The following is a 23,299-nucleotide window of genomic DNA, read 5'->3' as shown; positions in this document are numbered from 1 at the left end:
CTGATTTTCTGCTACTTGAATGCAGTGTCTTCAATTCAAGTTTGCGCTGAATAATATTGTAATTAAGGTTTAAGCTACAAGAAATTGATTATTCAAATCACTCGAGTTTGTTTGATAGATTGTAGGCTTAATTTGAAGTATGAAGTTCACCTGGTTTACCAGCTCATATGAAGACTGCTGCACAATATTCACATTTTTTGTTATACTCCTACTTTATTTCTCATCTACTGTTTTGACAGAATGTTAGGTACAAGTTATAAACAAATTTCGCAAAAAAAAAAAAAAAGTCAGAAAAAAGCCAATGAGAAGACTTAATTCTTAAACTGGAAATTTTCCTGACTGAAAACTCTGATTATTTTCTCCGGAAGGCTTTAAAAAGAAGTTATATCAATGTGCAATATTGGTATATTCATTAAGTTTTTTAAAATGAATAGAAAGTTGCTCATTATACTTTATGTTTCTTTAAAATCATATGAATTTAAAAAATTATCTCTTTGATCATAGTAAAATTTTTGTGCATCTTATATGTTTTATTGGATAATACTTACAATTTTTTAGGATCCTTAAATAGACCGACCCATCACGTTTTGACTCAAGAATGATATAGGATAGGATTGGACGTGAAGGGCGACATCATGTGGCGAGTACATTATATCATCCAGGCTGGCTCAATACACATTGTTCAACCAAACACACTCTAACCCTGAGCCATACAAGGGCATGACAAACCAGATACCGTGATAAGTGCAATGCCCACATGTCTAGGAAGTGCTCTTCCTATGAAATTAGGTTTTGGAACTGGTTCCTTAGTAACAACTTGGCCAAAAGGCCAGATCTATAAATATTTTAATTGCACGGTTGAAAAATATCAATCACTTTTTCACAAATTAGAACCTAGAAAGGCTCTATAGTGCATATTATCTCAAGCACGGTATTATTTATTGTACTTACCATTAATACAGTTGGTGTCCACCGTAGAGTCTAGTAAAATTGACATGATTCACACTTACATCTAAAATTTCAGTTCCCATAACCATCCATCTGCGATGGTGAGACAAGGCAACGCCAACAACAATAACAGTAATGATGAACCCATATCAGAGATTAATGATGAACCCATATTAGAGATTTAGGCCAATATGGAAAAAATTTAGTCCCTCCAACGAAGCTCTATAGACCAACATGATGCACTTTCAACAACAACATAACGGTGGCCCACTAGATGGAAACGAAATCCTAGATCCCCTAACCACTTTCCAACAAAACCTGGGACGCTCTAATACCAAAAATATTTAAGCCTCTGTACGTGATAGGTTCGACGGAAGAGTGGTCTTCAAGAGCATATCGTAGCCATCAACACTCAGATGGCAATAATAAACACCACTGATTCCTTGAAATGTAATATCCTATGTGTTTAAGAAGGAAACACCGAGGTGGTATATGAACCTCCCTAGACTATAACTAACTAGCTACCAAGACCTTTTGAGAAAGCTAATTCATCATTTTTTGACAAGTAAATATCGAAAGCTCTCGACCACCACCGTGATCAATGTTCGTCAAGGGCACACTGAATCATATAAGAACTATCTCGTTAGGTTCAACGAGATAACCATGAAAGTGGTCAAACCCAATAAAGAAATGTTCGCGGGGGAATTTCAAAATGGCTTGAAAGTCAGGCACTTAAACGAATCTCACGCCCAAAATCCTGCTACTTCCATGGCTGAGATAACGCGAACTGATGCTACATAAAGGGAGAATAAAGCAGTGTAGATAAGAAGACTAGAGACGGAAAATAGCGCATCATTGTAAGTTTTGAACCCTCCCAACAACAATGCAATATCCATTACACATCGTTTGTTCGAGACATTACGACCTTTAATTCATTGGAAATCCCTCAAGCAACTATATATCACTCAACACCAAACGAAAAACAAATTTGGCATGAAGTATTCCATACTCACAACATCTTGGTTCCCGCGACCTCAAAGTGGGAAGTCATGGGAAAATAGCTCAACAAGTGGTGCAAATTTCACAAGGTTAATGGGCATCATAACAACAATAACCACCAGCTGAAGAGGGAAATAAAACGCCTTATCCAAGAAGTTCATTTGAGAAAATATGTCTAAGGAAACTCTCAGCAAATAAGGAGTAGATCTCCTCCCATGGGCGGGACCAAACTATAAGCCCCAATATAAAAAAAACAAAAAGAGTAAAGAGAAGGAATGGAGGACATATCAGTCCTCCATACACTCAAAATCATCTTCGGAGGGTTGTTAAAGGGGATAGTTCAAATCCTCCCAAAGAAGATATGCCCTTCAAGTAATGACCTCTAGGGATTCACCTCCGAAGTTGAGGTCAACTTTTGAGTCCGAAATCATGTTATCTTGTAAAGGTGTTGCACGAGTTTTTCCCTATGAAAATGATCCCATGGTGATAAAGGTATATCTATTAGACTAGAAAATAAAGCGAGTTATGATAGATCCTAAAAGATTAATTGGCGTCTTGTACCAGGACACTTTCAAGAGACTACGTTTGGATCCAGAGAATCTATGATTGCTCAGAGGCTCCCTTGTTGGATTTTTGGGTGAGGAAGTCCAAGTCAAATGGTTCCTTACCCTCAAAATTGTGTTTGGGTTGAAGGAAAATGCCAATATGATTAAGGTGAGATATATTATCTTCAATACCCCTTTAAGTCGAGGTCAATTTCCGAGTCCAAAATCATGTTCTTTTAAAAGTGTTGCAAGAGTTATGCCCCACAAAGTGGATCATGGTGATAAAGATATATATGCCAGACTAGGAAATAAAGCGAGTTGTGGTAGATTAGATGACGCCTTGTACTAGGATGTTTTCGAAAGACTATGATTGGATCCATAGAATCTGCAATCGTTTAGAGGCTCCCTGTTTGGATTTTCAGGCGAGGAATTCCAAGTCATATGGTACATTACCCTCAAAACTGTGTTTGGTTTGAAGGAAAATGCCAAGATGATCAGTGTGAGATATATTGTCTTCAACGTTATTCATCGTATAACACCATCATCGAGAGGCCCACCTTCAACCTTCTAGAGACTGCCCTATCAATGTTTTACATCACTATTAAGTATCCACTAGACAATGGGAAAGCATACATTATAAAAGGAGATCAAGAGACTTCCCTAAAAGGCTATCAAAATAATTTGAGAATAAAGAAGATGAAAATGGCCACATGTGTTGCACTAAATCCAAACAACCACAATGAACTTCGTCAACCTGGACCTTAGAGAAGAGTATATAAGGGAAAGAATTATGCCCATATAAGATTTGGAAGAGGTGTGGATAGGCCCATTTGACTTCCAAACAACAAAGTTGGACACTTCCTTGACATAAGTCGAAGAAAGGAATATGGTTGATTTTCTGTAGAAAAACATTTATCCATATTCCCTAGCTCCCTCTAAAATGCCAAAAACTGATGTTAGATTCGTATATCATCGCCTCGCCCTCAACACCTCTATGAAACTAGTAATCCAAGGGAAGCATAAGGCGGGCGAGGAAAAATGATTTCCATCGGTGAAGAGGTAAGGAAGTTTAAAAAAATTGGGTTCATAACAAAGATCAAATATCCCACTTGGCTAACAAATAGGGCTTTAGTAAGAAAGCATTAGAAATTGTTTGGATGTGCATAGACTTCACAGACCTAAACCTGGTGTGCCCCATGAACCCCCTGTTTGTTACTTAACTTAGATAAGTTTATTGGAGTATTGTCAGGGTATAAAAACTTGAGCACCATAGACGCCTACTCCAAGTATAACCAGCAGATTAATATGGACCCTCTAATTTGAACCAAAATCGCCTTTATAGCTAACAATTGTATTTACTATTACCAGGTCATGCCTTTTAGACTCAAGAATGTGTGTCCCACTTACCAGAGGTTGGTGAATGTTGTCTTTTTGTATCATATATGATAGAACCTCGAGGTCTATATAGGCAACATGGTTATGACTTGTGAGGACTCGGGAGGAGGGAAACCACTGCAACGACATGTATAACTAGGATAATTGATAGGGAACAAACTTAATCTACAATTTAAGATCTTTGATGCCTCAACAATCCAATTGCTAGAAAATTTTATCCCAACAATCGAACTCTTATGAAAATTTATTTCAATTCAGACATTGGCTCAAAGAGAAGAAAAAATTACCTTTACAATCTAAATGTTAGAGCATATCTTCTCACTTATGATCATGGTGTCGTCTGTGTATTATATATGAGAGAAAGGATATTCGCCTATCTAAAATTTCTATCCCACAAATTTCCCCATCTCCACGACTTTCTTTATCAGAACGCTAAATCCTTCCGATACTAACTATTAAGAAAAAGGAATGGAGAAAGATGTCTCATTGTATTAATACCTGACCCATCTTGAACTCCTTAGTAGGGTTTCCATTTACTTACACCAAAACTAAAGAAGATCTTAAATATTTTGAAATCCAATTCATCCATATATTGTGAAATCCCATTTTTTCCATCACATATATAGAAAATTATATTCAATTGAATCATATAATTTCACCTAGCCTCTACAACAATTTCATTAGCTACAAGAAGCCCATCTAAAATTTGTCTGCCTAAAATGAACGCAAATTTTGTCTCCTAAATGATGGCATGGATCATTTTTTAATCTAATAATCAATACCTTTAATATTAATTTGTAAATACATCCTATCAAATATATCAATCTACATTCTAAAATCCTTGATGTGTTACTTTTTTTTGGAATAACAACTTGGAAAGAGAAATTTTCTCCTTTAACCATTCGACCATAAGTGTGAAATTATTACATGACCCTCATAAAATTGCCTTTGATTTTATCCCAAAATTCTTTTATAAACCCAAGATTAACTCCATCTGAGCCTGAACTTTTTGGGCTTTTTTAATCCTAAATTTCTCTATGGACTTGGCTTCTAAAAGTTCGCAAATCAATAAATCTCTATATATATCGTCCAATTTTGTGAACTCGATGTTGACTGGAACAAGTCTCACACTTTTTCCCTAAAAAAGATTATGAAAATGATCGCAATATCTTTTTTAATATCATTTGCTTCTTTCAATATTCTTCCATTTACTTATAGTGTAAGAATTTTGTTGTCTTTCCTTCTCTTATTATTACAACCATGGAAATATTTAGATTTTACGTCTCCTTTCAACCACATGTTACACGATCTTTAGAATTTAATGCTATAGTTAAGTTTCACGGGTTTGTATAAATCTGCAATTACTTTTCTTTTACAAATAATCTTCATTGATGTTAGCCCCAATCTATTCACCTTTAATCTCAAGATTATTAAGCTCTTATTTTGTTTCTTTAATTTTCCCCTAAAAGTTTTAAGATGTGTTTTGTGAAACTTTTTTTAATTTGATCTTGATCATATTTAACTTTTCCTTCAATACAAATATCCCTTAACCCTCCACCTTCAAATTTAGCCATTATTATTTAACAAAGTTATGATAACCCTCAATGTTCTTTCAACAGTTTAACATGCACAAAGGCTTCAACTCCCCCTTTTGAACTGAAATACCAATAAAAATGGCATAGTGATCTAATAGCCCATTGTCTAAAGGCCATTGAGTATTGTTGGGCCACAATTTGAACCAGCCTTTTGATATCAAAAACATGTCCCGACAACTCATTGATGTGCCCTGAAGCCTAGACCAAGTGAACTCCCTACTACAAAGTGGTAGTTCGATTAGGCCTAAGCCTAAGATGAAACCATCAAATTCTTTCATTTCCTCTTTTCTGTTGTTCTCAGTTGCTCCTCTTATTTCTTCTTCCACCCTGATGGACTTAAAGCCTCCTAACACACATATTTGTTCTCCATTATTCTCTTTAAATTCTTGTCGATAACTCATCCCATAAGTCTCTTTTTCTTATGATGTCACATGGTGCATAAATTTTTCATAATCTTTATTTTAATCTTGTCTTAGCACCACCCCCCTTCTACCTATTTATCAGAATCAAACTTCTGAATATTTTGAGCTGAAATTTGTCTTTTGCCCCATACTATAAGAATTCCTCCATATATCTCTATTGATAATTTGTTGGCAAAATCGAAGTCATTAGAACTCCATAACAAACAATAGATCTTTCTATCTAGAACCTCAATCTTTTTTTCTTAAATACTCATAAATGTTAATTTTTGGGACTAAATTAGATGTTGAATTTATTTTTTCTTTGCCAAATCACCTATATCCATAATATTGTAAATGATTAACTTGATTAATTAAATTTTCTAAACCCCGATCTAATAACTTAGGGATCTCCTTCTCCTCCTTTCAATCTAATTGCCAATTCTTGAAAGATTTCTCTCTCTTCACATATGTGAACCAGGCCAAATTCTTTCCCTAAATTCCATACATCTTTGAACACCTCTATAGCATCTCCATGTAAAATGACCTAACAATTTTTTCCCTCACTCCCCACGAAATTTAAATTGGAATTAAGACATACATGATTTTTGTGAAGCATTACGGGTGATACAATTGAAGCTAGAAGTCATCATATTCATCTTCATTCTTTTTTTCTTCTAAAATCTTTGATCTTCTTGTTTTTATTTCCTTAAAATACATAATCTCCCCGATTAAAGATTGGTCTTTTGATGATTTTGTATGGTTCTCGATAACACTTTTCTAATGCTCAAGTATTTTCGTTGCTCCTCCTTTTGAATCTTGCAAATGTTTCTTCGATTTGCTCCTCTGTCGAGTTTTAATAATTTTAGTGCAGAAGTCGTTGTATTGGTTGAGGGATTGGAGAAATTCTTCGTTACATTATTTGATTTGCTTGTTGAGATTAATAGGTGGGTCGAAACCCAAGTCAATGTCTGCCTCATAGTTACAACCTAACTTTTCACTCACCTCATTATTTCCTTTTTATTTGATTATGGGCTTTTGGATAAAACATAGTCTGAGTCACCCCTTTGATCCATTTCTACTTTACCTGGTCTAGGATAAATTTTACGGGTTTCTCCACCTAACTCTTGTACTTCTTGTTCTCTGCCTTATTCCTCATTATTAGCATTAAAATTCAATTTTTCCCCTTTAAACTTTCTCTCCTTATTTATATTTGACTTCAAACCAATTGAATTTTCCCCTTCTCCCCCTCAATACTCGTTCTGCCCTTTTTTTCCTTTAATAATTCTTCTTCATCAAGCACACCAATTTGACCTTAGAATTTTCCTCTTCCTATATGATGTCCTTAATAGGACTCGAGCCATGTCTAATCAATGTAAGTTTTCTGTCGCAGAGTCTATCTTCATTAATCTTCTAAAGGATGTTTCCAGAACTACACAAATTTATTATTTCAAGCATGGACAAATACCCTATAGATGTGGCACCATATATATCTAGCTTTTGCCATGTCTCTTATTTCCTATTCTCTGACTACAATGAACCATTTATTAAATAATTAATTTGAATCTTTTACTAGTTCTCAGAAGTATCCGTCTTTGTCAATTTTTAGGAACGCCTTTTCTCTCCCAAAGGAATGATTTTTATTGTGACAATACCTACCTAAATTAATCTTTGATGTAAAATGGTATTTCTTCTATGTTTCGCACGCACCCCACGAATCCTTTATTTTCCCATAACATTTCTTCCTCACTTATATGATTGCAACCTCTTACATTTCTTCCTCACTTATCGCTAATGATATGATTGCAACCTCTTGCATTTCTTCCTTCTTATCATCTTTTTGTCTCCACTCAATTGTTCCTTAGTTGTTCTTGACCTTGTATTATTTTTGATTGCATCGGCATACGATTTTCTTTCCCTTCTTCTGCTTTGAAACATCTCAGTCCTTTCCTTGAAATTGTTTGCTATTATTTATTGATCCACCAGAGGTTTAAACTTTGGTTTTCTTTGTGTGTTGACCATATTACTAATTAAATGCATCGGATTTCTATATGTTCTTGCGAATTTACATATGTTGATCCATGTTTTATACGATCCAAATCATATGTCATTTAGCTGATTCTCTAACCACATTTGGTCGTCTATTCTAGTGAATCTAACGAATCCAAAAAAATTCTCATCTTGTTTATTTTCTTCATAATATACACATCCATCACTTATCCCCATTTTGTAAAAGCTCTCTCCATCTCTTTGATGTCGGCGGATAAGATGTTTACATAACATGTAATTGTTCCATCTTTAACTGTTGTAGGTCTATCCTTCACAACACGATCCAATTCCCTTACTCCCCTCCATACGCTCACTTGTTTCCATCTCTCACTCTCTCATTTCTCGATAGTTAACGCCTCGTAGTTAGTATCTTGAGTTCCATTCATTTAAGTCATTTAACAAATTAACAAAATTTTGTTATTGGATCATGTACCAACCAAAAGTGCTTAAAATTTGATCCATCTTTTTTCATGAAATACTTATAATCCCTCTTTGATTAAATGAAAGTAACCTCATCTTTTTATTTTAATGTATCTATAAATCTAATCTCAACCGTCCAGTCAAAGAAAGTAAAACAATCTGAACCCTATACATTCCACTATATAAACCCACTCATCTTCCTCATTTCATTTCTCTCAAAACATTTCCTTCATTTTCTTTCAAAACACAGTTACAGAACCTAACGAGAACCAAGAAAGCGCCATGGAACAAAGAGTCGAAGGAGAAGGAAGCAACAACGATACACGAACCAGCAGCATTTTCAAACTGCAACCCTTACAAATCGACAACGAAGATATACTCTTCTGCATCGACGTTGATCCTCAATCCATGGTTGAGATGAAAGGTGTCACTGGACCCAATGGAAGACCCCTCTCCCGTTTGGACGCCATTAAACAAGCCATCGTTCTCTTCGTCAATGCCAAACTCACCATCAATCCTCATCACCGCTTCGCTTTCGCCACTCTCTCCAATTCCGCTTCATGGGTATTTCATCATTCTCTCTATTCCTTTATCTAAACCCTAATTTTGCAATTGAATATAATAGTGGTTCCATGCTTCGTTACAGTTTCTTGTAATTCTTTTTAGTAAAAAAAATATATTTTTCGCTGATTATTTGTTATTATTCTTGAAATTTTTGTGGATCTGTGTATTTGCATTTACTGCATCAGTATACTCTTTAAGAATGAACTGCAATGGAAGCATGATATATGATATTTAGGGTCCTTTCTTTCTGAGAATTCTAGTGTAAAATCAGATTTAAATGGATAAAGATTGTAAACCAATGAAGGATTTTAGAGGGATTTCACATTCCTCTTTCTTGTTCACTTGATTTTTCAATTGAGCAGGCTTTGCATTGAACTGGTAACGAGAGATTCCGTTACGACCATAACAATATCATAGATAACCCTGTTTTACTGTTGTCCTTGGAGCGGTCATGGATTTCTTTTATAATTCATGATTTCTTTCCTTTAACATAGGAAGGATGCCTTTCCTTTATTGTTGGAAAATGATAAAATCTGTTTTAGGTGATTTGAACGGGTGCGAAGTAGTTTTGTAGAGCCAACAGTGAGGAGGGTAGGCTACTTGCAGGACAAACCAATGGTTAGAGGATGAGGACAAAGGAAAATTGTAACTCAAACCATTACAAGTGTTTTGGGTTGAATGATCTGTACTTAGATGTGTTTTATTGATTGAGCAATATGTCATTATTGATCCATGTGGCCATTTTTATCTAATGGAAATATGTTTTGTTGTTTATCATCTTCATCTTTCCTATTCATATTTTGAGAAAATATTCTTGTTCTTTCAAATTTGATGTGCTATCTAGCATTGGACATTAGCATAGATGGCAACATAAATGCTCAAAGCGTGTACTGAACTTTGTTGTTTGTTACATTTTAATAATTATTATTTATTACAGCTGAGGAAAGAATTTAGCAGCGAAGTTGAGTCAACAATTGCAGCAATGCGAGGGCTTTCGGCTACTACATCTAGCAGTCAACCGGACCTTACTACTTTGTTCCAACTTGCTGCTCATGAAGCTAAAAAATCCAGTACACAGGGTCGCATTTTCAGAGTGGTGAGTAGTGACTGCCATCAGTGGTTTGTCAAATCATTTCATGTATCTTGGTTTGTGTAAATCTGATATCATGTGCTTGGTTTGAAGTTTTCAAAATTTATTTGTTACGGGATATACTCACGGATAGGAATATGTTGTTTGCTATTCCTTTCTAGATTCTATTCTACTGCAGATCGACTGGGCGCCCACAACATCAGTGGCCTGAGAACCAGAGGCTCTTCACTTTGGATATCTTGTACCTTCATGACAAACCTGGCCCTGACAATTGCCCCCAAGAGGTCTATGATACACTGGTCGATACTCTTGAACATGTTACAGACTACGAGGGTTATATCTTTGAGAGTGGACATGCGTCCGCAAGGATTCTTTTTCGTCATGTGTTAGTTCTATTGTCACATCCTCAGCAGCGCTGTATCCAAGAGTACATCAACATACCAAAATCACTCGCAATTAAGGCTCCTCTGGTGGAGCCAATGGCTACTGAAGATAATCCTCCAGTATCTACCCAGTGAGAATGGCGTGGTTGTTTTAGTTATCCCATATCATTTAGGTTACTGGTTTATCATGGTATCTGATACTAGACCCTGGTAATTTTCTGTAAACAGTTTGAATCTTTAACTTATATGAGAAAATGTGTATATGTTTCTGGTGTCTAATTATTACATATACCATATTACCAATTGTGGAATAAAAAGAGAAGTTCCTCTTATCATAAAATGTTATACTTTTTTGTTACATGGAAGAGTGAAACTGCTAATCTTTATTTGTTAATAATTGATACTTCTATCTTCAATGAATGCATCAAAGGATTTTCCTTTTATTATTTTAAAAGATCACATAAAATCTAGCATCTTATATACAAGAAGTGACTCCATTGAGGCCAGGGAGAGACCAAATTCCATGAACCAAATTCCATGAAAGAATTTTAATTGAAGTTGAAAATACTGAGTGCAGCCTGAGTACAGCACCCTGAAAGAAAGAAAAAGAAGCAATACCATCATCTCACAATTCAAAGTATAATTGATAAAGCAAGGCATGGGGAATTTATTTACACTTGAAAGTACAATTCAAAGTATTTTTTCTATTTTATGTTGTTTTCTCTTATTATTGTTTTATATTGGACATCTTTATATCTTTAGTGGCTCTTTCTACTTTTTTGTATATCTTTTATTTAAAAGAATTCTCATTATACATATCACCTTAAAAAACTTTACGACTCCTTTATTTACATTAAACAGATTTATTTATTTAAAAATGAAATTTAGATTATTTTTTGTACTAAGTAATAAAAAATTTAATGAATAAAAGAACGTAAATGTTTGAATATTTTATCATCGGAGTATATTATACTTTAATAACTTTTCTAAAATTTTGATAAGACAAAAAGAAATGAATTTAAAATACACCAACAGTGCAAAACCGTTTTACACTGTCAATGAAATCCAAATCGTTAATTTTTGTAAACTTTTGACTTTTTCTTTAAATCACATATAAAGTATTTATTTTTAAAGGTTTTGATGCACTGACCGTGTAAAATTTTTTACACTGACAGTGCATTACCTTTAAACTCAAAAGAAATACCCATGTTAATTAATAAGAGACATATATTTAATTAAAAAATATATTTAATTTTAAAATACTTATATATAATATAACAAGTATAAAAATATAGAATTTAATTGAAATATGAGAAAAAGGGATATTCCCTCACAGTATAAAATATTTTATAATTTTAGTTTTTAAAAACTAATATGACATAACAAGTATAAAAATTTTGATAGGTTATATGTGTAAAGTGTTAGTACACTACCTTTAAATTTAAGCAATTTCACTTCCTCAATTAATTATTATCGTCAAATTTTTATAATCGTTTAGCTTTTGTCTTAATCACAATCAAAATATTACATAAGAGTGGTTATGAATCAAAATAGTCAGATTCAAAGTAGTATTACATAAGATTAATCTCAAAATATATTGTTTGTACACTTTGAAACTCGTTTGAAAATATTTTATTTACACGTACAATTAATCAAAATTTTTACTCTTGTCATATCATATTAATTTTTTTAAATTAAAAGTGTGTTTTAATTAGATACATAATTGTGATTGATTGATAGTGTAAATTTTTCTCTAAATTTTAAGTATTTTAATGTTATTATAAGAATATAATATACTTTAATACGGTAAATCAGTAATCAATCTCATGTTTTACATTTTATTTACACCAGAAGATATGGGGTAAGATATTTATTTAAAAAAAAAAAAGAAGAAGAAGACTTGGAAAAATAAGACAAAGAAAAAGAGAAGAGAAGAAACACGTTTCTCGGAAGAAGGAAGCGGGTTGGTGAAGCGGCACGGTGGAACCTCCTCTCGTTTGAATTTTCCGTTCTCATCACAATTCCCCTTCTCCGTCAATTATCTCTCCAATTTCGTTTTCCTTTTTCCGATTCATCATCCTCAACACTCTCTTTCTCAATTCAATCGATCATACAAACAAAAAAGGGGAAAAATGGGAATGAAACAAGTAATCAAAAACCTCGACGCATTTCCTCGCGCAGAGGACCATTTATTGCAGAAAACGCAATCCGGTGCTCTCGGTAATCCTCTTTTCTTTCTTCCCTGATCCATTTTTCCCTATTCGGTGATTTTTTTATATAGATTTTATATTTATTTTTTTGTTATTGGGTTGCAGTTTCGGTAATTGGTTTAATTATAATGGCTACGCTGTTTCTGCACGAGATGGGTTATTATCTCACAACTTACACTGTTCATGAGGTTTGCATTCTTTTTTACAATCTTAATTTGATGTTAATATCAATGATGCTAGCTAGTTGTATATTTATATTAGCAAAACTTGTGATCTTTTGCAGATGTCAGTGGACTTGAATCGTGGAGAGACTCTTCCGATTCATATAAATATGACATTCCCTTCTTTACCTTGTGATGGTTAGAACAAACTTTTTTTATTCTGCTTGATGTTGCTTTCGAGATTGTTTTTTGTTTTGGATTTGTCATTATGTATAATGATGAAGATTATGAATGATATTCTTTGTTATTGTCTGTGGGCAGTTTTAAGTGTGGATGCTATTGATATGTCTGGCAAGCATGAGGTGGATCTTGATACTAACATATGGAAAGTAAGTTTGTTAGTAGTCTATTATAGATAGATATCTTTTCATGTGTTGTTGTTTTCTTAAAGTATGTATTTTGCTTCATTTTATATCATTTCTGTAACATGTTGATGTCTATTGTAAGGTTACTTGATGTATTGTATCCTTTCATGTTAGAAAGACATAGACCTCTTCTTTCTCATATTGCTTACTTTCGCGTAATTAGAAAATTGCCGAGTGTGCATTGAGTTATAGTTTTACTGTTTTACCCTCAGATTAATAGTAATCTGTTTTGGAAAAAAAATCCTCCAAAACTTATTTCCTGTCCAAACCACAAGTAATGATTTCAAAGAGGATTTGAAATTTCCCATCTTTGAAGATAACTCAAATTGTTCGATATTCTGATGCTGAATTGATAGGTTCTTCTGTTGATAGATGTTTCACTTCAGGGTATTGTGTGGGGTAATAGTGTTATCATGGCGACATCAATACATTGTGTTGTAGAAAAAGAGTGTTGTTGCTAGCATGTTGTTAAAAGTTTCAGTGGAGAAGGAAAGGTTGCAATTTTAGCGGCTAGTACACCAACAATGAACCAAGAACCCATTTCTTCGTTAGTTATATTTGCTTGATTTTGGTAGTGGGTTCCTCAATTTGTTTAATTTCAGTTCTTTCTGTTAATTTACATGTCTACAACTACATTCTGTTTCTCACTCTAAGTGATACAAGGTCACCCGAATGAGTACATGATAGCATCATGGAGCAGCTGATCCCAAAAACAACATAGTGGATGGCAGCTAATAGATATAATTCGGATAATTTTATAATTTATAAAACACAAATAAAATTGCTGAATAATGGAGTTAAATAATTAAAATTCGAGCTATATTTGTCATTAGTAATAAAAAATCAGAGACTTGCAAACTTATTTTGCTTCACATAAACCCTTGAATACAATGTTCCTTGAGATGCCAACATACATTGAGATAGGTTGTCACTTTATTTATCAAAGCGAAGATCCTATTTGGAGATAACATTATCAACTAGTAGATGTAGATGTTTTCACTTAGCCCTTTGGATATTCTTGGATAAATTATATTTTAATCAGCATGGTGCGTGATCTATATGCTCTAGTACGATGGAGAGTAATGAAAATAATATATTTTGCAAGTAAGTTTAGATTCATTGTATAGGTTGCATTTTAATCAAATAATGTGATTGTTAATAGTTAGGAAATTGTATCATTTTATTTTAATCAAATAATGTGCTCATAATAGTTAGAAAATTGTATCGTTGCACTTATTACCCAAATTGAGTATATTCAACCCCTTGTGCAGATGTGACTGTGAGACACGTCTCATTATATTTCTCAACTATTTATTTGTTTACTTTCATCATATATGAATAAATAGGAAATTGTTAATTATTGCTGTGGTTGTTAGTTGTTGTTTTATAGCCATAGTTTTGTGTTCTCGTATCATATGGTTATTTACCGTTATTTGTTTGGATTTATTGCAGCTTCGTTTGAACAGTTATGGCCAGATAATTGGCACAGAATATATATCTGATCTTGTTGAAAAGGAGCATGCTGCTCACAGTCATGGTAATCTCTTGTTACATCATGCATGTAATTTCAAAACAATAGGTTAAATTGCACGCGCTGCATTTGATTGGATGTACTGTATCTGGAGAGAGGATGTATCCTGACACTCATAACTCAACATTCATCCATTTCATGCACCCTTCTTGAATCCTATGATTTACATTTGTCTCTATTTCCCCATCATTTTGTATAAAGAACCCAAGATTCTCCGTCATATTGAAATTGAATGCCATAAATCATATTTTTCTAAGTATAATAAAGATTAACCGGTGTGACTTTAGCTGTTAAGCACATACATGACTGTGTAGCATGTTCATATTATGACAAGTGTAGAGCTCACAATTTGTCTTAGACTTACATTCTTTAATAGTTACTTTCTCGTTACTTACATCATTTCAAAAACTGCTAACAGGTGATGGTAAAGATCACCATGAGCATTCAGAAGAAAAAGTTCACTTACAATCCTTTGATGAAGCCACTGAAAATACTATCAAGAAGGTGAAGGAGGCATTAAAAAATGGGGAAGGATGCCGGGTATAAACTCTGCAGTTACTATATCATGAATTGCTTATGGTGTTTTCTGTCCATTTTGAAATAAACTTAATATTTAGTTTAACTCTATTGCAGGTTTATGGCGTTTTAGATGTTCAAAGGGTTGCTGGAAATTTCCATATTTCAGTTCATGGACTTAACATATATGTTGCACAAATGGCAAGATATTCTTCTTTCTTCATTAAAATTCCATATTTTAGTGCACGGACTAAACATATATGAATATTATAATTCCTTGACGTTTTTTCCGTAAAGCTTAAAGGTGCAGGTACTTTGCAAGTTTGCATAGAATTTAACATCACATAAAACGACAAACTACTTTGAATTCTTCTTAGTAGTTTATTCTGTTAAATAATTATGCAAATAAGTAAATAAAGTATGTAGGATAACTTACTAAGAAGATTGAGTTTACTACCAAAGAAATTACTTTATTAGGAATTTGCTGATAAGTTTATTGCAATGTGACAATCAGCAGCTTGTATCAGAATTTTCTGTCTTAAATTTTCTTACAAAGATGCTTGTCAAGATTTGTTGTATGTCAGATACCTAATTCACCCGTGATTGATTTCTACAGATCTTTGACGGAGCAAAGAATGTGAACGTTAGTCACGTTATCCATGATTTGTCATTTGGCCCCAAATATCCAGGAATTCATAACCCACTTGATGAGACATCAAGGATTTTGCATGATGCGAGTGGAACTTTTAAATACTATATTAAGGTTTGAATATTGAGCTCTTTCTTGAATATTCTTTAAACCTGGCCTGATTAACAATGCAGCTTTCAAATTATGTTGCAGATTGTTCCAACTGAATATAGGTATATTTCAAAAGAAGTTCTACCGACTAATCAGTTCTCAGTTACAGAATACTTTTCCCCCATTACTAGTCAATTTGATCGGACATGGCCAGGTTGGATTTAGTTTGAAGTTGGCATTGCACATTTCTGAGTTTTGGTTTCAGTTTTCAAATATTAATAAATTCCCATATTGATTGTGTATGCAGCTGTCTACTTTTTGTATGATCTATCGCCTATTACTGTCACTATCAAGGAAGAGCGCCGCAGTTTTCTTCATTTTATTACTCGGCTTTGTGCCGTGCTTGGCGGAACCTTCGCTGTAACCGGTATTTTTTCCTTTAATTAACTACTGAATGAGTACCATGATTATTGTGTTGAGTTATATTTTGCATTAAGTAAAATAACTAATAAAAATTCACCAATGTGAATATTTACTTTTCATTGGACCTTAATTTGGGTGAAAAAAATATATTTTTTTATATAAAAATAATAATCAGAAAAATTATTTTAAAAAAAGAAAATGGCTGGTTCTTATCACTGGTTTTGTATCGGTTCAACTAGACATCTGATTGGTTTTCGGTTCGATGAGCCAAACCAGATTGGTCTAGGCCAGTTTTCACAACATCTATTCGATATGATTATTTCTTCTGGTTTAGTATGATTTAAGTCCAACCACATAATTTAGATTATTCGACTCTGGTTTAGCATTTTCAGCAAGAATTCAAGCTTATTAGGTGATATACCCTTGCATCAATAGGGATGTAAAGTTTATGATATTTGTAATTAAGCTCTTAAATGTTGATTTTATGGAATTCTCGTGGCTTAAAACTCTTCCTGCCTCGATTTATTTTTGTTTCTTACACTCAAATTCTGTGTAAAACCCACACATTACATGAACAGGGATGCTGGACCGATGGATGTTCAGACTTATTGAAGTTGTAACTAAACCAAAGACTAAAAAGTAGACCAGTCATGACAGTTTGAAGCAACTCTCCTGCATCTCCAAGAGATTCCAGGCACTATTTGGAATTTACTTGCATATTCACAGATTTGAAATGCAGCAGCACAGTTGAATCAAGTATCAATATTTGAACTTTCACAATTTTGTGCTCATAGAATTCCTTGTATTGTCTGACAAATGATTAGCTGATCTTAATCCCTCTTGTTTTGCAATGGGTGTTTTGAATATAGTGATTGAGTTATATTGTCAGTTTCTCGCAGTTGCGCTACTCCATACAGAGTTCCTTATTTTATTTTTATATTTCAAATAACATTTTTAAAATATGAATGTTCTAAGTTAGCATTGGACCTGTAAGATTGCTGTTAGTGCATATATTATTAATTCTATCTCTTTCTCAAGAAAAGAGATCAACAAATTTTGTACTGAAAATGAAGTGTTATGCTCAAACCCTTTTCTCAAATTTGTAATATTTTAATATCCAAGAAGAAAATAGTACAAGTTCATTTAAAGGGGTATCAATTTAACATATTCAGTGACTTAAGGCGTTTAGTTTCAACTGTGAGATTATTATATGGTTAAATTCTACCTATAATCACTTTTAAGTTTTAGTTTCAACTGTGAAATTATTATTATGTTAAGGTCTCCCTATAGTCACTTTTAAATTTTAGCTGATGAGAATTCATTTCTAATGCAATGATACGAGATAAAACGTATAAGACCATTTTATTAGTCAATGTACTTTGGTCTCAATTATATGCAAAATAGCCTTTAACTTTATTTTATGTTAATGAGAAAGAATATATATAAAATAAGGTTTAGACGTCTAAAATAAGTTTTGCATTTTGTTTTCCATTATTTGTTTAAGAGGAGTGATTTAGGATTAATTTGGACCTAAAATCACCCCTCTTTTTGTTTGAGTTGTTTCTTTTTGGTTTCGTTGCAGTATTCATTTGATTCTGATTAACTTATCATCTTACATTTAAATTTAATACATATTCAATTAATAATTTTGACGTTTTCAACACATTTTATTTTATTTTTGTCATATAATCTAGTCGCCGGAGTTCGCCTTTAAAGTTGAGAGATTTATTCTTCTAATTATAAGATTATAATTGAATGTACATATGTTTGGTAAAAGTAAAAAAATAATTTTCTCCTTTGAGGAAAAAAAAAAAAGAAGTGTTCAACTAAAATGTAAAATCGTGACTCACTTAACTAGTTTTTGTTATTGGGGGCAGAAGTGGAGATTATCGAATGAGGTAAAGAATCTAATCATGTCAAGAGAATTGAACGAGCAGTTGTTTGCGGTGAAAATCTCATGTATGATTATGTAGAATGGCAGTAAGGATGACTTATTAATAGATAATTATGAAGGGCATTACTATTAGTGTAAATTCATACCTTTTCCATACAATGATTTTAAAGTTTTTTAATTATTAAGTTTTATAATTTGGAACGAAGGGAGGACTCGTAACATAACTTGGATGATAGTTTGTGATATTTTGTTTCATAGTTTATTTTATTTATTTATTTTTAATTTGGATGATAGTTTGTGATATTTTGTTTCGTAGTTTATTTTTTTTATTCATTTTTAATTTAAGCAGTATTTGTTTTGTTATGTTAGTTTGTTCGTAGTTTTATTCTTTCTATTTTAAGCGGAATTTGTTTTGTTTATCTATCTATCAATTTGAAAGAGAGGATAATATTGTATTTTTAATATAAAAAACTATTTAATGTTATTATCATAATACACTTAAACATTGTGTTAGCCGGCAACTGAAATGATAAGAGTCAACGATGTAACATAAAATTATATTTTCGTAAATGTCTTTATTCTTATTTTCCAAACGAAGGAGATTAATTATAAACTGAATTTACTAAAAAGTGTGAAGTTTATTAAATTTGATTATAATAAAAACATACATTGAACGTGCTAGATGTTCAAACAAACAATTCAATGGATTCCATCATTCCAAGGATAAGTCAGTTATCTTTGAATTAATATCATTATTATTATACTATACAATCTTGAAAGAAAATTTAATGATAAAAAATGAGAGCCATATATTATAAGCAAATTGAAAACTTGCACTCTTTAAATATATTTATATTAGAAAAAACATTCCTATATTCTGTGTCAGCAGTTTACATACTGCAGCTCATGGTGGATTTAAATAATTTGATCCACACATTAGAAGAATGTCAATCATTGTATCATAGAAAATTGAGTAAAATAAATAAAAAGAAACTGAAAAATTCTCCATAGTTGTGAAAATTGATAGTATCAACTATTGTCATTGGTGCTGTTGATGTTCTTGGTGGTGCTGCTGCTGTCTAGAAATGATATTTTGATTAGAAGATTGAATCTGTCTACTTGTTTTCCATCTAATATATTCCATTAAGAGAGAATTCACGCTGATTGAAATCCCGAATCCGGTGAATGTTGAAAGAAGAACCGAGAATATTGCAGCAACATTAAGCTACAAGTAGAAATATATCAAATGCGCGTGTTAACATAAATAACATCTTTATAACATGGAGGAAAATGACAAGCGCAACAAGAAACAAGAAACACAAAAATCTTACTATTGAATAGAATACATGAGCAAACAGAATGACAAATGCAAACTGGAAGCATGCATACGCCCATATGTAACTCCGGCTCACTGCCACAAAAAAAAAAAAAAACAGATGTGATTTGAAATTTGTTTAACATATTAATCATTTTCGGTAACAAGTGATTACGGTAACAAGAAGTTACTTAGACATGCTAAGGCAAAATGAAGGAAGCAACTTTACCCATGCTTGAGGCAATTAGAGATGAAAGGAGACCTAAAATGCATGAGAAAGGCAAAGAAATGGCGAGAGCACGTGGACCCAAATCCGAAACCTGGTACACTAAAACTCACCGAATCAGAAATACTTCCATTTTGTATAAAATGTTCTAAAGAGGCCGTTTCAACTTGTTTTGTATTCAAAAGTAAAATGATCGAACAAAGCATTGTAAGATCGATAGCATACCAGTAGTTCCTCAAGAAAGCAAAAGTATGCAAGTGTGCTGACCAAGACAAGTACCGGTACATCCTGCCAGATCCTGTAGATTACATTATTATTTGAAAGCTAGATTTGTAGACCTAACAAATATTGTTTTACGAAAATTGTGCGATGTAATTCTGATTCTGTCATTAGATTTACCTGTAATTAGCTACTTCTCTCTGCTGCGATGCATTCAATGGATGTCGAACAACAGTTGGAGGATTAGGAATTTTTAAAAGTGTTACTGGAAGGTTCCGGACATCCTGCTTGCATACATCACAAGTCTTATTTCCTTTGATACTAAACCACTTTACTGCACAGTCTTGGTGAGCAAGTGCAAGTTCGCCTTTACAACTGCAGTCCATCCTAAGAGTATCTCCCCCTTCCGTAAGCTCCACCAAACAAATCCTACAAACTGCTTCTTCTTCTGGAATATCCTCAGAAGCATCTTCAATGACTGAAAGGAACCAAATGACGAAACGTAAAAAGTTACCATACTCAGTTATTGAATTTAAAAGGGATACATAGATAAAGTAGTCTAAGTTTCATATATCATGAAGATTTACCAATCTCTTGCATTGAATCACTGCGAGTTGAAATGCCATCGGTAGTTGCTGTATGTGGTCTTGCTGAAATTACACGAACCAGGCGCCTCGAATCTGTAGGCCTTAAATTAGCTGCTTTAACATTAACCGGAACTGAAAATGATCGAGTCATATGCTTATTCACTTTCACTTTCTGTACACAAAGAAGATATTCATCACTGCACCATACTTCAAGATCATATTCTCATGTATAAAAAGTGTATTAAAAACTTCACGAAACAATAACGAAAACAGCAGAAACATACATTCAAATCAGAATCACCCTCGGCATGTCTTCCATTTACATTATCTGCATCTGAATTTGCAATTGGAGTAACCGGCAACGAATGTGCAGCTTTTGTCGATGAAGGGAACAAAATCTTGTTAAGTGAAAGCGATCTCGAAGTAGAAGGCTTATCCAAAGGACCATCTGATGATAAAGTATCAGGAACAATCAAAACCGTCTTTTCAGAATCTTGCGAACAAGTTTTTGTCCTAAAGCTCCTATCAGAAAGCAAATTTCTCATAGAGGATTTGACTTTGGTAGAATGTGGCCTTGGTGGCAGTCCTCTAGTGGAACCCGGACTTGATAATGTAGGACCATCTGTCTTAGTAGAAGAAGATAATGCACTTTCAAGTGACCTTGTTGGTATCTGTAAAGAGGAAAGACTAGGTCTTCTTGAAACCTATCAAATTCAAAGTTGGTTCATCAAAATGCAGAAAGTGACACAAAAATATCTAATTGAAACAAAAAACTAGAAAATAAAAAATGAAACTTTCTTAGACCCAGATGCTTAAAAATAGAAATCTGTATCATTGCTTCATTAAAATGTGAAAATTGACCCTAAAAAAAACTGTTTTTTAAAAGTGGGGATAATAAAAATGGAAACTTTATTTTAACCCAAATGCTAAAAAATAGGAATCTATACTATTTTACACCTTGTGGATGAAACCAAATGGAAACCAATTGATCTGTAGAAAAATCAAGCTATATAGACAAAAGGGTCATAAGCATTGAGTTTTTTCAAACAAAGAAGCAAAAAAAAGGGTTTTTTGGAAAATCACCTGGTGATGAAGAAGAGAAGAATCTGTGATGATTGAAACTGCATCAGTTTGAAGTTCAACACCTTCTTTGTCCATCAAAGAGAGATTCCGGTGATACTTGAGTATGAAGAATTGAAGATGCAGAGGAGAAGCTGGCAATAATGAACAATAAACTAAGAAAATTGATTTGAAAATAGTATTTTGGATTGTTTAGTGGTAAAAAAAGTTAAGAAAAAGTATTTTTAATTTTTTGTTTATAGGATTTTGATAAAAATAAGAGAAATAATATTTTCAATTAGAACTCTTTATTTAAAGAAAAATAGAAGAAAAAAAATGTAAAGTGTCATTTCTTTCTTTTTCTTATGCACCAAATGAAAGACTCATGTTATCTTTTTGTTCACTTTCTCTCACTTTCCCTTATTCACCAAACAAATTGCAGCATTCTTTAATACTTGAAAATTGTTATGATCCACCAACTAATCCCTTTCATGATAATTTCCACTCTGCTCTTTTATTTTATGTATAAAGTAGTTAAGGAATTAAATATCCTATTCTTTTTATATCTACCTTTAAATTCCAAAAGCATAGTCTAATTGAATAAATGTTCAAGTCAATTTTCTTAGATTTTTGAAGTAGATATATTAGTTTTGAAATGCTTGAATTATTAAATTGTGCTTGACAACCATAAACATAAGTCAGGTTAGTTATTCTAAAGAACTAATACCAATATATCTTAAAGAATTTTTTGTATAAATAGTTTTCTCACATTGGAAATAATGGAAGTTGAATTCACAACTTTTTAGAATATAAGTCAAATTCTTACCATTGAATTAACTTTTATTGGTGTTTTAAAGTAGTTTTGACTCACATTTCAATTGTTTTGTTGATTTGTGGTTTTAGAAAAGCAGCACTAGTTTTTTATTTTATTTTATGGAGTGAGTGTATCCTCTTCTATAATAAAATATAAATAAAATAGGTAAAAAAAAGAATTTAGGATAGAATATAAATGAATATCATAATTTCTTTGTGTTTTTTATATTACTTTAGCATTAATAATAAATTATTTCTCATTTAATTTAAATTTTAATATTTCCAATAATTTAATTTATTAGTAATAGAGGTAGTTTTGATAATTTACTAAAATATTTATTGGAATTCTAACTATATTTTTTAATATGCTTTATCTATCTGACAATTTTTGTTTACAATTCATTGTGAAAATTATATTAATCAGCAATGTTACTCTTTCTATTCTATTTCTAAATTAATAGAAAATTGAAAAAGTAACATAATAATTGACTTCTTTCAATTTTTTTGATTATATTGTTTAATTTTTTTAATTATATTGTTTAATTTTAAAAATTATATTATTTAATTAATATTTTTATATTACTTTTATTTTAATATTTTTTTAATTTTTATTTATTATGAATATAAGTATACATGTACATAACAATTTAATAAAAATATTAATTTTTATGTTATTTATTCAATTTTGTTAGTTAATATGTAAAATAATAAACTAAAATAATTCTTTTAGAATGAAAGAAATATTTAGTGTTGAGATATTATTGGGATTGATATATTATTGATATAATATCAAAT

The 23,299-nt window shown here is 32.3% G+C and overlaps 3 protein-coding genes across 3 annotated transcripts; 2 read left to right on the top strand and 1 right to left on the bottom strand.

Annotated features, from left to right (window-relative positions):
- Positions 1–8,545: 8,545 nt before the first annotated feature.
- Positions 8,546–10,733, top strand: LOC131655924 (uncharacterized). The gene is made up of 3 exons (XM_058925725.1): positions 8,546–8,913; positions 9,851–10,009; positions 10,165–10,733. The coding sequence occupies exons 1-3, from the start codon at positions 8,632–8,634 to the stop codon at positions 10,519–10,521; spliced, it is 798 nt and encodes a 265-aa protein (XP_058781708.1). The 5' UTR covers positions 8,546–8,631; the 3' UTR covers positions 10,522–10,733.
- Positions 10,734–12,279: 1,546 nt separating this feature from the next.
- LOC131661641 (uncharacterized) lies at positions 12,280–17,298 on the top strand. Its single transcript, XM_058931246.1, has 11 exons — positions 12,280–12,606; positions 12,702–12,784; positions 12,880–12,955; positions 13,079–13,146; positions 14,635–14,719; positions 15,132–15,253; positions 15,347–15,430; positions 15,846–15,992; positions 16,071–16,182; positions 16,276–16,395; positions 16,970–17,298. Exons 1-11 carry the CDS (start codon positions 12,519–12,521, stop codon positions 17,032–17,034), a joined length of 1,050 nt encoding a protein of 349 aa, XP_058787229.1. The 5' UTR covers positions 12,280–12,518; the 3' UTR covers positions 17,035–17,298.
- Positions 17,299–19,069: 1,771 nt separating this feature from the next.
- On the bottom strand, positions 19,070–22,053 carry LOC131655923 (uncharacterized). The gene is made up of 8 exons (XM_058925724.1): positions 21,716–22,053; positions 20,917–21,336; positions 20,633–20,804; positions 20,226–20,523; positions 20,052–20,124; positions 19,830–19,920; positions 19,617–19,696; positions 19,070–19,510 (listed from the first exon to the last, which is right to left on the bottom strand). The coding sequence occupies exons 1-8, from the start codon at positions 21,788–21,790 to the stop codon at positions 19,325–19,327; spliced, it is 1,395 nt and encodes a 464-aa protein (XP_058781707.1). The 5' UTR covers positions 21,791–22,053; the 3' UTR covers positions 19,070–19,324.
- Between the last annotated feature and the right edge of the window lie 1,246 nt (positions 22,054–23,299).

The sequence above is a fragment of the Vicia villosa genome, linkage group LG3, assembly GCF_029867415.1.
Source record: "Vicia villosa cultivar HV-30 ecotype Madison, WI linkage group LG3, Vvil1.0, whole genome shotgun sequence".
In the NCBI taxonomy this organism is placed as follows: Eukaryota; Viridiplantae; Streptophyta; class Magnoliopsida; order Fabales; family Fabaceae; genus Vicia; species Vicia villosa.
The sequence above is the reverse complement of the archived record's forward strand: the minus strand, read 5'-3'. Positions and strand labels throughout refer to the sequence as shown.

Coding starts and splice junctions, on each gene's coding strand:
- LOC131655924 (XM_058925725.1), top strand. CDS start 8,632: ATGGAACAAAGAGTCGAAGGAGAAGGAAGCAACAACGATACACGAACC. Junction 8,914..9,850: donor TCTCCAATTCCGCTTCATGG/GTATTTCATCAT, acceptor TATTTATTACAG/CTGAGGAAAGAATTTAGCAG. Junction 10,010..10,164: donor AGGGTCGCATTTTCAGAGTG/GTGAGTAGTGAC, acceptor ATTCCTTTCTAG/ATTCTATTCTACTGCAGATC.
- LOC131661641 (XM_058931246.1), top strand. CDS start 12,519: ATGGGAATGAAACAAGTAATCAAAAACCTCGACGCATTTCCTCGCGCA. Junction 13,147..14,634: donor TTGATACTAACATATGGAAA/GTAAGTTTGTTA, acceptor GATTTATTGCAG/CTTCGTTTGAACAGTTATGG. Junction 15,431..15,845: donor ACATATATGTTGCACAAATG/GCAAGATATTCT, acceptor TGATTTCTACAG/ATCTTTGACGGAGCAAAGAA.
- LOC131655923 (XM_058925724.1), bottom strand. CDS start 21,790: ATGGACAAAGAAGGTGTTGAACTTCAAACTGATGCAGTTTCAATCATC. Junction 20,524..20,632: donor TGATTCAATGCAAGAGATTG/GTAAATCTTCAT, acceptor GGTTCCTTTCAG/TCATTGAAGATGCTTCTGAG. Junction 19,921..20,051: donor GCTTTCTTGAGGAACTACTG/GTATGCTATCGA, acceptor TTAGTGTACCAG/GTTTCGGATTTGGGTCCACG.